The following is a 14,714-nucleotide window of genomic DNA, read 5'->3' as shown; positions in this document are numbered from 1 at the left end:
ATACTTTATTCATTTTTCTTATTTTTTTGGAGACTAATGTTAATTAGTATTATTTTTTTCAGTTCAATTTTTCAGTTCAATTTTTCAATTCAGTTTTCAATTATTCTTTTTTTAATTATTATTTTTAATTATTCTTTTATTAGTTATTGTCCTTCAATAGAACATGACAAAAACTTGTTCTGTTCTATTGAAGGACAGGACAAAAACTTGTTCTGTTCTATTGAAGGACAGGACAAGAACTTGTTCAATAGAACAAGTTCATTAGAACTTTATTTTCTTTAAGTTGTATGGTGATTGATTTTATGTTGTATTATTTTGATGTTGGGATCAGGATTGGGGTTGGACTAGGGTTGGCTCCAATTACCCTAGTTTTTTGCAAGTCATCTTCATTTTACATTAATATCAATCTTTAGATAATTATTTTTGTTTAAAAGTAATAGTATTTCCAATAATATTTATTGTAACAAAAATATGCATTGATGCAGAGCATTCAAAGATGAAGCAGTGCATGTGAAGATGACGCAGAGCATCCAAATATGATGCAGAACATACAAAGATGATGCAGAGCACGCAAAGATGATGTAGAGCATGCAAAGATGCTATGACAGCTGTTATTGTTTTAAATTGTTAATTTTACCATTTTTTTTTTATTATTACGGTGACTTTTTTATGTAATAACGCAGTACTAAATTTTATTCAAACTAAGATTTTACTTTGCTCTCCTGCATTAAAAAAGTTAAGATTGTTACCTTAATTATATCAACTAGCTGTCATGACCCGTAAAATACAGGTCTTGGTAAATTTATTCCGCACCAATTGTTTCTTAACTTAATCCTTGCTTCAATATTTTTTTAGTAAGAGGTAGAAAAATGACTATATATCTATATATAAAATAAATAATAAATATACATATAGAAAAAATATACTTATTGTTATCTTTTTAAAGCCATAAAAAAACAGTTTTCTATTATAATTAACTTTAAAAAACTTTAAATGTTTTGGTAGACGTTGCTATTTATCAAAGGATTGGATATTAGTATAAGTCTAAATAATATATAGAGTACCAGCTTAAAATGTGTTAATTAATTAACATCGGTATAAAAAGTTTCAAAAAATATGAGATGAACTAAATATGTGGAATAATGGACTTACCATGACCCGTATAATACTGGTCATGGTAAGTCTATTCCACACCGACCATTTTAATAATTTTGCTTTATTTCTCTATTTATAAAAGAAAGCAAAATATAAAAATCTTTGTTTTGAGTTAACAAATAAGGTTCAATACTTAATAACTTCTGTAAATTTCTATAATAAAAAAATTAAAAAAAAAAAAACTAGGTTGTATCTTATTATTTTTTTCTTTAATAAGTTTCTATTAATTTTTTTTCAGACCATCTGCAGCTTATTAGGAGTCTAATGTTCTAGAAAAATTTGATAAGATTTAAAAAAAAAAATTAAGTGTGTAAACGTAAATTTGACCAGAACATAAAAGCTTACCTTAATTGCGATCAACTAATTTCTTTTTAAACTATTAGCTAATGATCAACATAGTAAATTTAAAATAATTAAAGTTTACTAAGTTGAAACCATATGTTAACAGTAGACAAAGTATACTTATGATAGTTGGTAGGGCATTGATATTGTAAGTACTTATTAGATACCTATGAATACCTAATTCAGTGATAGCTGTTGATTATTATGAAAACTATTAACTGTAATTTAAAGTATTCACAAAATCTTAAATGATAATATAATATTATTTTGACACAGAGAATCATAAACACTGTCACAGTAGCTCTCAAATTTTTTTAATATTTTGCATGTTCTGCTGACTTAAATTTTGATGGTGTTTAGTGTTTTATTTATTTAAAAACAGAATTTAAGAAATAGATCAATGAAAATATACATATTAAAATAAAAAAATTTAAATCCCTCTTCTATTTGTAGATGTACTTAAGTATTTTCCACTGCGCCCTCTAACTCCTCCAATTTCACTTTTGGTTAGGGTAATTCCTTCCTATATTATTTATGATAATGATAATAGGGAGATTCAAAGATATTTTAAATATTTATGAAAGTTAAATAAGAAATTCAAATACTTACCGCGTAAATCATATAAAATAATATATAGGTGATGGTTGTATAATTATATCAAAAAGTGATGGTTATATAATTAGTGATGGTTATATAATTATATCAAAAAAAAATTATGTTTTTATAATTTTTTTATAAAATTTTTTCTTTTTCTGAATAATTTTTTTGTGTAATTAATTGATAGTATAAAAAAAGTTTGTTTAATATAAAAAAAAAATATTCTTTTCTTTGTTTATTTTTGTTGACTTTAATTTTATTTTTTTATTAGAAAATTTTCAAATTAATGAACAAAACACCCCTTATATCAATTCAGCATTTCAAGTAACTCCAATTGAATATAATGAGCTGAATATTACTTTTGTGTGGCCTACTATTTTGGCAATTATTTCCTTGATTCAAAGTGTATATTTGGTTACTATTACCGTAGCAACAACAAACTCTTCTAACACAGGCGTAATAGGTTTAGTAAGTTGTTTTCTTCTTATATACATTTTTTTTTGTTCTTTCAATCTTTGCAATTGTATATCGGGTTAAGCAAGAATGAACTGTAAAAGTTGTTAAAGTCTGAAAATTTAACAAGTTTTATTTTGTTTATCATCTCACTTGCACATAAATATTTATTTAGATTTATTAGTTTTTGTTTTTTTTTTAGTTTTTTTTTATAGATTTTTTATATTTATTTTTATAGATTTATTAGTTTATTTATATTATTTATTTAGATTTTTTAGTTTATTATTATTTTGTTAAATTTTGTTCCCATTAACAACCAGTATTTGAAGTTATAAATTTTTTGTAAATTTTTGCTGTTGAAGTGCTGCCTAAATTTATAAAAGAAATTTTTATTTTTTAAATTGAAAAAAAACAAAAAAAAAATAAATAAATAAATACTAATAAACAATGCTTTGAAAAAAAAGTTTTTAATAAGTTACAATGACTAATTTCATTGCTCAAAAAAAGCAGCGCTTTTAACAAGGTATGCACACTTGAAATAAATCAATATAAAATATAAAAGATTATGTAAGATATCATAATGAACATTTTATATTTACAAGTTCTATATGAAAAAAATAATTTGTTACCATTTTTAACAGTTAAAAGATTGTTTGGTGAAAGTACAGAAAAATTCTCATACTGGTCAATAAAAAAAAATTTTTAATACATTTGTATTACTTCATTATAAAACAGGTATTAATACATTCTAATACAATTCTTCAAGTCATTAGAGTAACTAAGCAATAGATTAAAAAAAATTTTTTTTAATTTACTTTCAACAATGCTGCAAGCAACCACTATTTAATTTGGTATTTAACAGAAAACAATAGAGTTAATAAACAAGAATGCAGTTGAGAGAAGACTTGAAAAACTGCATGAATGGTTTAGCCAAACATGTAGAAGAGAGAAAAAAGATTTGATGTTTGAGGAAAAAAACTAGATAAGTAATAGTTTTTTAAGCATGAAGTAACTAGTCACAGTAAAAGGGTGCAATTTTGAGTTTTAGTTGAGAAACAAGAGATGATTTGTTTAAGTAGCAGGTTTTATACTTCTAGCAGTAGTAGCTCTTAGTGAGTCTTTAATTATGAACTATAAAATATCAAAGTATAAAATATTCCATATGCAGCATTATTAACAATAGGTATATTTTTGATCCATACAATAAACTTTAGCAACTGAGTGTGGTTAAAAACATCTATATTCCCTTGATATGTTGAAATGTTTGAAAAGAAGGTAGCTTTGCACTGAAATCAGCTCAAGTAGCTCTGTAGTCTCTTCAATTTGCACATTTGATGGTTTACAATGCTAAAATTCTTTTGACTTTTCAAACTAAATCAGGGTTTGCAACATATGTAGGTTTGCATAGTTGCATTTGTTAAAACTTTCTTTGATTTCTTTGCCACAGTTTGCAGAACAGAGCCATTTCAATGTACATGAATTTTTCTGTTCATTAACTTTCTTTCTTTAAGACCCCTTCTCAGGGTGTTAGTCAGCCTGATGGCACTGCGTATAACGCAGAATTCCCTATTAATTTAATATTCCTAAAAGTTCAAAAAAAATAAATAAATAAAAGAGTAAAAAAAAAAAAGAAGAAAACTCTCAGATTTAAAGTGTTATGGTGCTCACATGATTTGTTAGTATGTTTAGTAAGTTATCTTTAAAATAAGTTGTTAATGTTTTTATATTAAATGACTTTCTGTAAACTAAGTTTGTTGTTTCTGTAAACTAAGTTAAGTATATTGATGGTCATTCCCAAAAAAATCAAATAAAAGTTTTTTAATTTAAATTTATTGTTGAAAAAAAAGGTTTACTATGGATATTTCAAATATTAAAACCAAACTACAGCAAAAACTAAACAAATTAGGCATAGTTATTTATCTGAAACAGGTGGAAAGAAATAAAAATTTAAAATGATTAAAATTCAAAATGATTATTTTAGTTAGAAAAATTTTTGGATTTCCTTTTATACATAGACCTTCTGTAAAATTTGTATCAAGTTTTGTTGTTTAACTATCATCAGGAGGCAAAATTAGTTAGTAGCAGCAAGTATATATCAAAAGTATTTTTACTAACTTGCATTTTGAAGTACAAATAAAGAAAAACTAAAGTTTCAAATATGAAAAATTAAACTCATACTCCTTTATCAACATACACCCTGCTTAGTTATTTCTATATAAAATTTTTGTATTATTAAACATAAAAATATAACTGTTGCTTAGTTCAAAAAGTTGTTTAATTAGCAAATTTATATAGCACTTCAAAGAAAAAGTTAGTCCATTGGAGAAAAACATTAGAGAAAGATATCATTTTCTTTTAAGTTAGGCAATCAAATATTTTATTAATGGTTAAAAATTTTTGGCATCTCAATATCCTTTGGATACAAGAAATTAGGGCAAAGATTTATTACAAGAAGAAGCTATTTATAATTGCATTGATAAAAACTAGTGTTTGTTCCTTGGTTTTTTTGGATAATCAAACGTTTGTGGCAAAAAATAGAATGTCTGTATCCAGATTTTATACTTGTTAAGTATAAATTATTATTTCGTCAAATTACTTATACTTTAAAAGAGCTATGAGAATCCCCTTTGGTTTTCAAAATTTCTTAAGTTATGAAATAAGATATTCAATATAAGATTTTCAAAGATTTATTTCTTAAGTTATGAAATAAGATATTCAATATAAGATTTTCGAAGATTTATTTCTTAAGTTATGAATTTTAAATGATTTTTCTGCCCTTTTCTAGACAATCATTACATTTTTTTAGTACTAAAAATTTTAATTTAGACTTAAGGAAAAATCTGTTTCATTGTTTTAATGTATCATTATAAAGTGGTTATCACTGTTCCTTTGCTAGACCATCTGTGTACTGAATTTAACACAATGTTCGATGATACAAATTTAAAGTGTTATAAAGCAACAGTCTTTTTGTTTCCTTGTTTTAATCTTTAGTTTCTTTAAAAATAATTGCAGAAATTCAGTGTTCTTTTCATACTATTTAGAATGACCACATCATATTTTTTATTATCTTTTATTTAATTAAAGGCGTTATTAGAATTATTATTGCCAAACCAAAGGCTTTATGAATTACATGAGTTTGACCTGATGGACAAAGACTCCTAAAAGGAGCCTATAAATTTTTATACTTTTTTATACTTTTAGGAGCCTAAAAGTATAAAGCAGAAGTATAAAGCAGTTACAAAGCAAAATGGTAGACAAAATCTAAATGGTTTAGTTTAGCTTATCACACAAAGTTATTTTTAGGTAGTAAACAAGTTTTTAACAAATTTGTAATAAATACTTGTGAATTGTGTTTTAAATAAAATTTAAATATAATAAAAGTATAATTTCAAAAAAGGTCTTTGCTACCTTTTGTTAAGCAGCTATTTTCATAGCCAGGCATCTTTGTAAAATCATTATTTAGCATTGTACAGTTATTGCAATAAGTTTTTTGATTCTTAGTTAATATTTATAAAGTTTATTTATAACATAAAAACATTAGCGTTGTATAGTTATTGCAATAAGTTTTTTGATTCTTAGTTAATATTTATAAAGTTTGTTTATAAAGTTATATAAAAAAATTTTCACTGCACATTTTTTCAAGATTATTACGTTATCTTTGTCAGTCATAATGAACTTGAGAATAAATAAACAGGTTTGTTCCTAGGCAGTTAATATTAAAAGTTGCCTTATGTAAAATCAAATGTAGAAGTTTGATTTTTTTTACAAATAAAATTGATAAAGTCTTGCGCCTACTATGGATTATTAACTGATTTTTATCTTTTATGATAATATCATAATCTTGAATTTTGTCTTCAGAAATTTTGTGTTGAAGAAATGTTTAAGAAAAGAACCTGTATATATTATACTGCTAGCTGAGTATTTTCTAAATAAAATTAAAATATTTTTTAATTTGCAAAAATCATTCGGAAAAAAATTCAGCGTTAGTGATCATTTTAGTGATGTTTTAAGTTGTTTAATAAATTATTAAAACATTTTTTATAAAATACACTCAATCGATCAAAACTTAAAAAAATGAATAGGGGCATAATTTTTTTGGACTTACCCAAAAAATTTCCTGTACACCCCCCTTTAAAGTACACCGAAAATGACAACAACAAAAAAATCTAAAATAAAACTTGCAATGAAACAAATTATTTACTTTATTTTTGGGCAAAACATAAAAGAAGATAATTAAATATACATAAGTTTTTACATTTTTGTATTTTATTTACAAATGCAAAAGCCTTATTTAAAAAAACAATATTAACAAATACAAATTTTTTTTTTCTTTTAATTTACAATTTCAAAATTTGTCTAAATTTTGTATATGTAAATTAAAAAAATATTAAAATAATAATTGTACTTAAATACATTTTTTTTTAATTTTAATACCTAGTATACTAGATATTTAAATGTGCCAATTAAATTTATTTGCTGCCCTCATGCGATGAAAAAATCTCACTTTGCCCCTTAAATGGCTTTGTTGCTCATTTAAATTAATTCTAATAAAGCATTAAATTAACATCCTTAACATTTAAACTGCCACATAAGACATTTTAAAGCCTTAAATATCATATTCAAAGCAATTTTAAATCATATTAAATTTATTTAAAATTTGCACAAATATATTAAATTAGATGAATAAAATTTCTACTCTGTGGAACTTTAATTTTCAATGACGTTTTCTTTATTATTATTATTTTTATTCTTCGCACCTAAATTCCTAATATCGCGAAAACGCTGTGTAAATTTTTTTCCTTGCTAACACCCAGCTTCTTGGAGCAACAAGTCCATTACCAAACTCAGCCTTAGTCCTAACTTTTTTAATCTTAAATACCAAATATAAATTTTTTAGATCTGTAAAAGCACCATTTTCACAAGCAAGTTCCTTGGATTTTTATTTCAACTTACAATCAACATTAGTAGAACTAGATTTGTATTTAGTAACTCCCAAAGGATAGATTGAGAGTATCTTAAAATATGGTCACTAGAGGAAAGCGGTCTTTAAGGTAAATCCCTAAGTGGGTACTTGAATAGATAAATCACCACTTTTCTGTATTTTTTTTTTTTTCTTCTGTCCCATTGTTCTTTTTTTTTAGCTTTTCTACCAAATTTTCTTTATGGAGATTGAAATAATCAGTTAGAAATTATGTAGCTGTCTTCGGTGAATGGCAAGTTTAAACCAGGAGCATTAAGGCAGTTGTGATCTTACTCCTCGTTGCAAACTGCTTTGCACAAGGTTGATTAAATTTTTTATGTAAAAAATAAATCAGTAGGAAAAATCAATTAGTAAAAAACATTTCATTATAAATAGAGATAATGAAACCATGAAAACCAAAGAGCAGATATTTTTATACTTAATTCAAGAAAATGGTTCATTAACTAAAATATCAAAGGATTGTGATGTGCATCATAGGAACACAAAAAGTCCAATAGCTGGATCTAATCTAAAGTCTAAACAAGTACTCTATGCATTAGTCCATAAATTTGACCACTTCATGAAACTGGCAGTTTATATGGCTGCAAAATTCCATTTGTGGACTATAACAGCCAGTAGTACCCATTTCCTTACAGTAAGTAAGAAAAATATAAAGGTGTTATCTAACAGAAAAACAGAAATCAAGTCTGATTTTGCAAGTTCATTAGATCAAAGGAGTAGTAACTACATTTCAAATCAACATGACAGAATATGAGCTAAGGAGTATGGTCTCTTGTTGTCTACTATTATTTGTGCTATGTAAGTTAATTAACATTCTTCTTCTATAAGAATTAATTAACATTGTTTTAGATTAGCTTGATACTAATTATTTATAAGCTATTGGGCATACTTGGGAGCTAATTAAGTTAAACATTAACACAAGCTTTAAATCATGAAGTGAGGACAGCATGGAGGCAAACAACAAACAACTATAAGAGGTGGCATTCTTTTTCTTATCTTTTTACTTTAAAGTACACGTAGACCAGACAATAAAGTACACATAGACTGGACACTAAAATACATGTAGATTGAAACTCAAAATAATGTGAACATATTATATTTATCAATGAACTATTACACAATGAACATAAGCATAAAATAGCATAAATGACAGCAGTGTATCATATATATCTGTGGCCAATGATCAATTTATGAAGTGCAAATATGACATTTTGCAGGAGAAGAGATTGAATGTCTTGTATGTCTTTTATGGTAGTTAAAAATTTTCTTCCATAAACTGTTGTTTTAAAGAGAAAGCTAATTGTTTTACAAATATTGCAAATTAATAAAAAAACAAAAACACTATTAATTAAAAACTTTCCAGTTATTGTTATTGCGGTTAAAAAAATAAAAAATAAAACTTAATGTACTTCCACATTATTTTTATTGTTTTTACTTTAAACAACATTAAAATTTTTTACCATAAAAGTTTCTTTTGACTACGATATAAGGATATATATATATATATATATATATATATATATATATATATATATATATATATATATATATATATATATATATATATATATATATATATATATATATGTATATATATATATATATATATATATACATATATATATATATATATATATATATATATATATATATATATATATATATATATATATATATATATATATATATATATATATATATATATGTATATATGCACACATAATGATACATATTAACAGTATATTATTAATTAATGATATAGTAAAATTATAAATTTGGAATAAGTGAAAAAATACAATTAATAAAAAATTTTAACATAAAAGTTACTTATTTACTTGCAACAATTTTTTTATCCTTGTATTTAAATTTTTTTCCATAGGTGAGTAAAAACACATTTAATGTAAATGAGCATCTTGTTTGTAATAATCTGGGTCCCTACATATCTGCTTATGATATTGAAATCAAGTTTCAACTGAATATCTATCCTATTAACTATAATGGGTACAACAAATCAACTGTGATATCTTCAAACTTAACAAGTATGTTTGTTTTATTAGCAATAGAGATGCAAAAATCTTTGTTGAACACTTTATTTAAATGTTGCTCCATATGTTACTCCATATGTTTTTGTCAAACATTGGGTTGTTTGACATTTGTACTTTGGTAAATTTTTTTAATATACAGTGCTAAAAAGTATGTAAAGTATTAAATAATTTGTAATATTTTTAGAATACCTCTCTATCTTACTTAAATCTATTGCTCTCTGTTATTATTATCTCTATCTTACTAATACCTCTCTCTATTTTATTGCTCTCTTTTATTTTATTTTTCTATTTTTTGAGAATACCTTTTTTTGCTTTGCTTTGTTTTCATAATTTTAGAGTTAAAACCATTTTGAGTCATTCTATCCCAAGTGAACTAAAATTTCAGGGTTTCGACATTGACCACCTCAGATTTGCATTATACTTTATTGGCTGGTTCATATCAATCAAAATTCTGGAAATGCAAATCCTAAAAATTTTGGCTGAAAATCTTTGGTTTATAGGATGTGGATAATGATATTTGAAATTTGTCATTTTTCTTATATAATCTTTAGCATCACAATAAAGTTTTGTTCATTCTAGATAATATTAAATCAAATATTTACTTGCATTATTGGTTCATAGAAATCTTTCATAGAATCTCATAGAGTTCTGAATTTACTTTTGTAAAACTTCAACATTGTATTTTTTAAAGCCATAATCTATTCATAATGGTGCCCTAAAAAGCATAAAAAAATAATTTAAAAATGTTTTTAATGGGTCAAAATACCAATTTAATTAGTTATAAGGTGTTTTTAGTTTCTATATAATAAACTGTATATGGTTTATATTAGAATATATATTGTAGGCTATTTATGGTATATATGAGGATATATATTGTAGGCTATATAAGGTATATATCAGGATATATATTGTAGGCTATATAAGGTATATATCAGGATATATATTGTAGGCTGTATATGGTATATATCAGGATATATATTGTAGGCTGTATATGGTATATATTAAGATATATTACAGGCTGTATATAGTATATATTAGGATATATATTGTTAGCTATAAATCCTATATATTGTAGATTTACTTGTGTTTTGACTTTATAAAGTTGAGAAAGGGTTGACAAAATAAGAAGCTTTATTGATTGTTGTGGCCTCCTTAAACCTGAGGAACTGAATATTATATACCCCTGAAAAAAATAAAAACAGATTCTAAATAAGTTTGTTCTTTAATAAAAGAACAAACTTATTTAGAATCTGTTTTTATAAAAGGTTTATAAAAGTTGCTGTGATCCTAGGTAACTACTCATCATAAAATTAATAACCTAAAGTTTGTGTTTACTACCCATCACAACCTTCAAAATTCATCTAAACTGGCTAGAGAATCATAAAGTTGTTAGAGAGTTTTTATCATAGAAATGTTGTCAGTTATCAGATGCATATACAACATTGAGGTCAAACACATTAATGTTGGTAAAAGAATCCTAAAGATTGACACTATTGACCTAAAGAGTGCATCTTGGAGCTAAACTTTTTTTACCAACCGTGTGGTCAAATCATGGAATATTTAAACCCAAAGTGAGGTAAGTTCAACAAATATAAATAACTTCAAACATGAGCTATATTTATTATAATTTTTAAATGTAATTTGAAAGCTAAAGACCGTATTTTCATCACAGAGCAGCCTGGCATTCCTCTTTTTATCAATAAATTACAAATTTTTATTGATTGTGAATAAATTAAGTTGGATAAGTAGATGTAAAAAAAAAGAGTCAAGTCGATTTTGTGGAGTATAGATAAGTTAGAAAAACATGATGTCATCTATTTCTCAATTAGAAATTGATGAATCTCTTTTATTTGTAGCTCAGTTGTCATTGCTGGAGATATTGATGCATACACATCTTTGAAAGAAGGGCTGGATAAGTAGGTTTAAAGTGGGGAGGGGTTGCCTTACAAGTTTTTGCAGAAAACATTTTTAACACATAAAAACAAATATAAATTGCTGCACAATGTTGAAATCAGTCAATTTATAATTTTCTCCTTTGAAAAAGAAAAATGTTTACCATTTGCAAAGTCATTGTAGTTTTATGAACATCCATTACTGTACAGTCACAGTAGCTACACCAAAACATGTTAAAAATGCATTGACTGTGTACATTATGAATATAAAAGATATTTTCTTAAAACAAAAAAAAAACGTTATTTGTAAAGAAGGTATGTAAACAATGGTTTGTTGTTGCCTAGTTTTATTTTTCCATTTTAAATAAACGGAGTTATGTAACGAGGAACTTATATTTTAGGGTCACCCATTGACCAGATTAGAGTGTGTGAGGGGGGCAGATTGCCCCTTACCCCAAAGCTCTATGCTGACTCTGCCACTCCCTAAATGGTGACATAACAAAAAAAATTTACACATTATGTCGGTATAACTGCTTTGTTAAGTGTTCCAAAACATTCACAACACTGTTACACAGACAACAGAACAATAGTCAGTTATGGAAAATAAAAGAGCATTCGGTTAGAAGAAATATCTGGTGTATAAATGCAAGCAAAAAGACTGTGAAGGCAGAAGGAAAAAGACAAAAATACTGGTTGTTGTTCAAGAGTTTATTAAAGTTTATATACATATTTTTTGAGTTAGAGTTTAATACGTTGGATTTTGTATATATTTCTTACATTCTTTTACATTGAATTTTGTTATATTAAAGTTCATTATGTATTTTTTTTATTATTGAAGAATCTTTGTCATAGTTTCCACTTCGTTGTAATTTCATTTTTCGAAGAATCAACAGCCTGTTATGTCCCTTTTTAGGGCTCATAGTGCTTCATAATTTTCGTTTTAAATAACAATATTTTCATAACTTTATTAGAGGGCATTATTTTTGAAGCACTTTTATACATCTAACTTTTCAATCAACTAAATTTATTAAATAGATTTATTTATGAATTTAAAATTCTTTAATAATAAATTTATAAATCTTTAGAACTTTTTCTTAAACATCCCCTTAGAAGGCTACTCTTTAGTCCTCTCATTACTTCTTTTTGTTTGCCTTTTTTTTAACCTCTTATTTCAAAACAAAGATTAAACAGCTATGATAAGCACAGAAAAAAGTTGAATAAAGTAATACCAAAGTAATACCAAAGTAATACCAAAGGTGAATTCGATAGCCATCTTGCTCAAAAGTGACTCCTTATAATAATATGTTTGTTTTTTTATTTATAATTGACTTTACTCTGTATATGATTGACTTGACTCTGTAAATGATTGACTTTACAATTTGTCAATAGTTATCGTTAATTATGCCTTATGTCAATAATTAGGCAAATTATATTTAATTAAGCAATAACCTCTACTGCTATTGCTTATAATTTTCTAGCTAATTTGTATTTTTGCTGATTCATATCAGTTTTTTATGTTTGTAAATCATTATTTTGGTCTTTTCAATACTTGTGTTGCTTGCACACATACCCAACAATACTCTTGTTGCTTGCATAAGACAAAGTTGTATATATTTTTTCAAATTAAGTATTATTTACCTGTTGTTTCATATAGTATTTTTTTCTAAATTTTAATAGTTTTTTTTTTTTTAGCATTTACAAACATTGGTATTACAAACCTTTCAGTTAGTGGTCCAAGTTATACTTTAAATAATAATTCTATTAGATTATTGTGGAATGCTCAATGGACTTATCCAAAAAGTAAGGTATTTTAATTTAAAAAATTTCTAGGTTACTTTTTTTTTTAATTTTAGTTTGATTTTGTTTAATTTGTCCATATAAAAATTGTAATTTAATAAAAGATAGTGTTTCTGTGTTTTACTAACTTATAATTTATATTTTGTTTCTTACTTACAGAGCGCTATTAGTTTTTTAAGGCCATAAAACAATTTGCTAGGTCCTTTTGTAGCATTACTTGTGTTCTTAACTTTACTTGTGTTCTTGAAGAGTAAACCTTACCTTACAGTGTCAAGGATTAACTTTACTTTTTTATTGTGGAGGATAAAAATGTTTTTGGATGTGAATTTGTATCAACTCTTTGTATGAAGAAGGAAAAATCTTTTTTTATACAAGGTTGAGGCTTTATGATTTTCATAATGGTCTAAACCTTGACATTGTATGAAATCATAATATATTAGGTTATTTATTATTTATGTTAGCTAATTGTTTGCTACTTGCTAATTAACAAAAGTATTTTATTGAAATAATTGTAAATTCTTTTTAGATTTGGAAACAACTTGCAAACAAGTTGAGGTTAGCCGATCGTTTCAACCATTTTTAAATTTTGAGTGTTTAAATCTTCTCAATCTGTTGGATATTAATGAAAATGAGCCTAAAGTTGTTGATTTAGTAAGAAATTTACTGTTTTAATTTTGCTATTAACTTTTTCTCAGAATAATATTTTAAATGATGAAGACAATTTATTTTTATAGTTTTTTACTTTAGCCTGTTTGTCTTTTAATTACACTTCTTTTGTTTCTACTTGTTGTACATACTATACGATATATTATTGTTATATTATATGATTATAATATATATTGCATCAATATATAATATAGTATATATATAATAGGGTAATTCCGCATCAAATCACCCAAAATTTAGGAAATTTTGAACCATGGGTCCTCAAAATTTTTAAAAACATCTTTGACTGTTGCATCTTAAAAAGAAAAGTTGACACATAAAATTTCAGCTAAAAATGTTGAGCGGTTGACAAGATACTGCAATTTTAATATTGACCTGGTTTCCCAAAATGACCTGGTTTTCATAACACTCTGAAAAAACATTTTTCTTAAAAAAACAGGAAATAAAAATGGCAAAATTATGAAAATAAACATATATAATGTTTTTTTGACGCTGAATTCAATAAATGCACTTAAAATGCTGAAATATAAAGGAACATGCTTAAAAGTTAATAAAACAACTAGTTTCTATAAACTAACTTTGGGGCCCAATATCTCAAAACACCCCTGTCAAATTTTTTTTTTTTTTTGCTGTTAATATTTTCAGCTGCTTATAATCTTACTAGGCACAAAAAATCTAACTGGAAAAACTACTGAAACATATGAAACTTTAATTTCAAAGATATATCAAATTTTCAATAAATTATTTTAAAAAACTTGCAAATAGAGTTCTGTAAAATATTAAATT

At 25.1% G+C, this 14,714-nt stretch overlaps 1 protein-coding gene across 10 annotated transcripts in view; it reads left to right on the top strand.

The window, feature by feature from the left end:
• LOC100214966 (fibroblast growth factor receptor 4-like) overlaps nt 1-14,714 on the top strand; it is a 92,686-nt gene that overhangs the window by 30,623 nt on the left and 47,349 nt on the right. For all 10 annotated transcript variants that reach the window (XM_065805927.1, XM_065805928.1, XM_065805931.1 and 7 more), the window contains 4 exons: nt 2,366-2,562; nt 9,408-9,567; nt 13,158-13,265; nt 13,789-13,913. In XM_065805927.1, the coding sequence (XP_065661999.1) occupies nt 2,366-2,562; nt 9,408-9,567; nt 13,158-13,265; nt 13,789-13,913 (590 nt within the window). The remainder of the gene's footprint in view (nt 1-2,365; nt 2,563-9,407; nt 9,568-13,157; nt 13,266-13,788; nt 13,914-14,714) is intronic.

This window comes from Hydra vulgaris, chromosome 09, assembly GCF_038396675.1.
Source record: "Hydra vulgaris chromosome 09, alternate assembly HydraT2T_AEP".
In the NCBI taxonomy this organism is placed as follows: domain Eukaryota; kingdom Metazoa; phylum Cnidaria; class Hydrozoa; order Anthoathecata; family Hydridae; genus Hydra; species Hydra vulgaris.
Note: the sequence above shows the minus strand (reverse complement) of the source record. Positions and strands in the feature narration are given on the sequence as shown.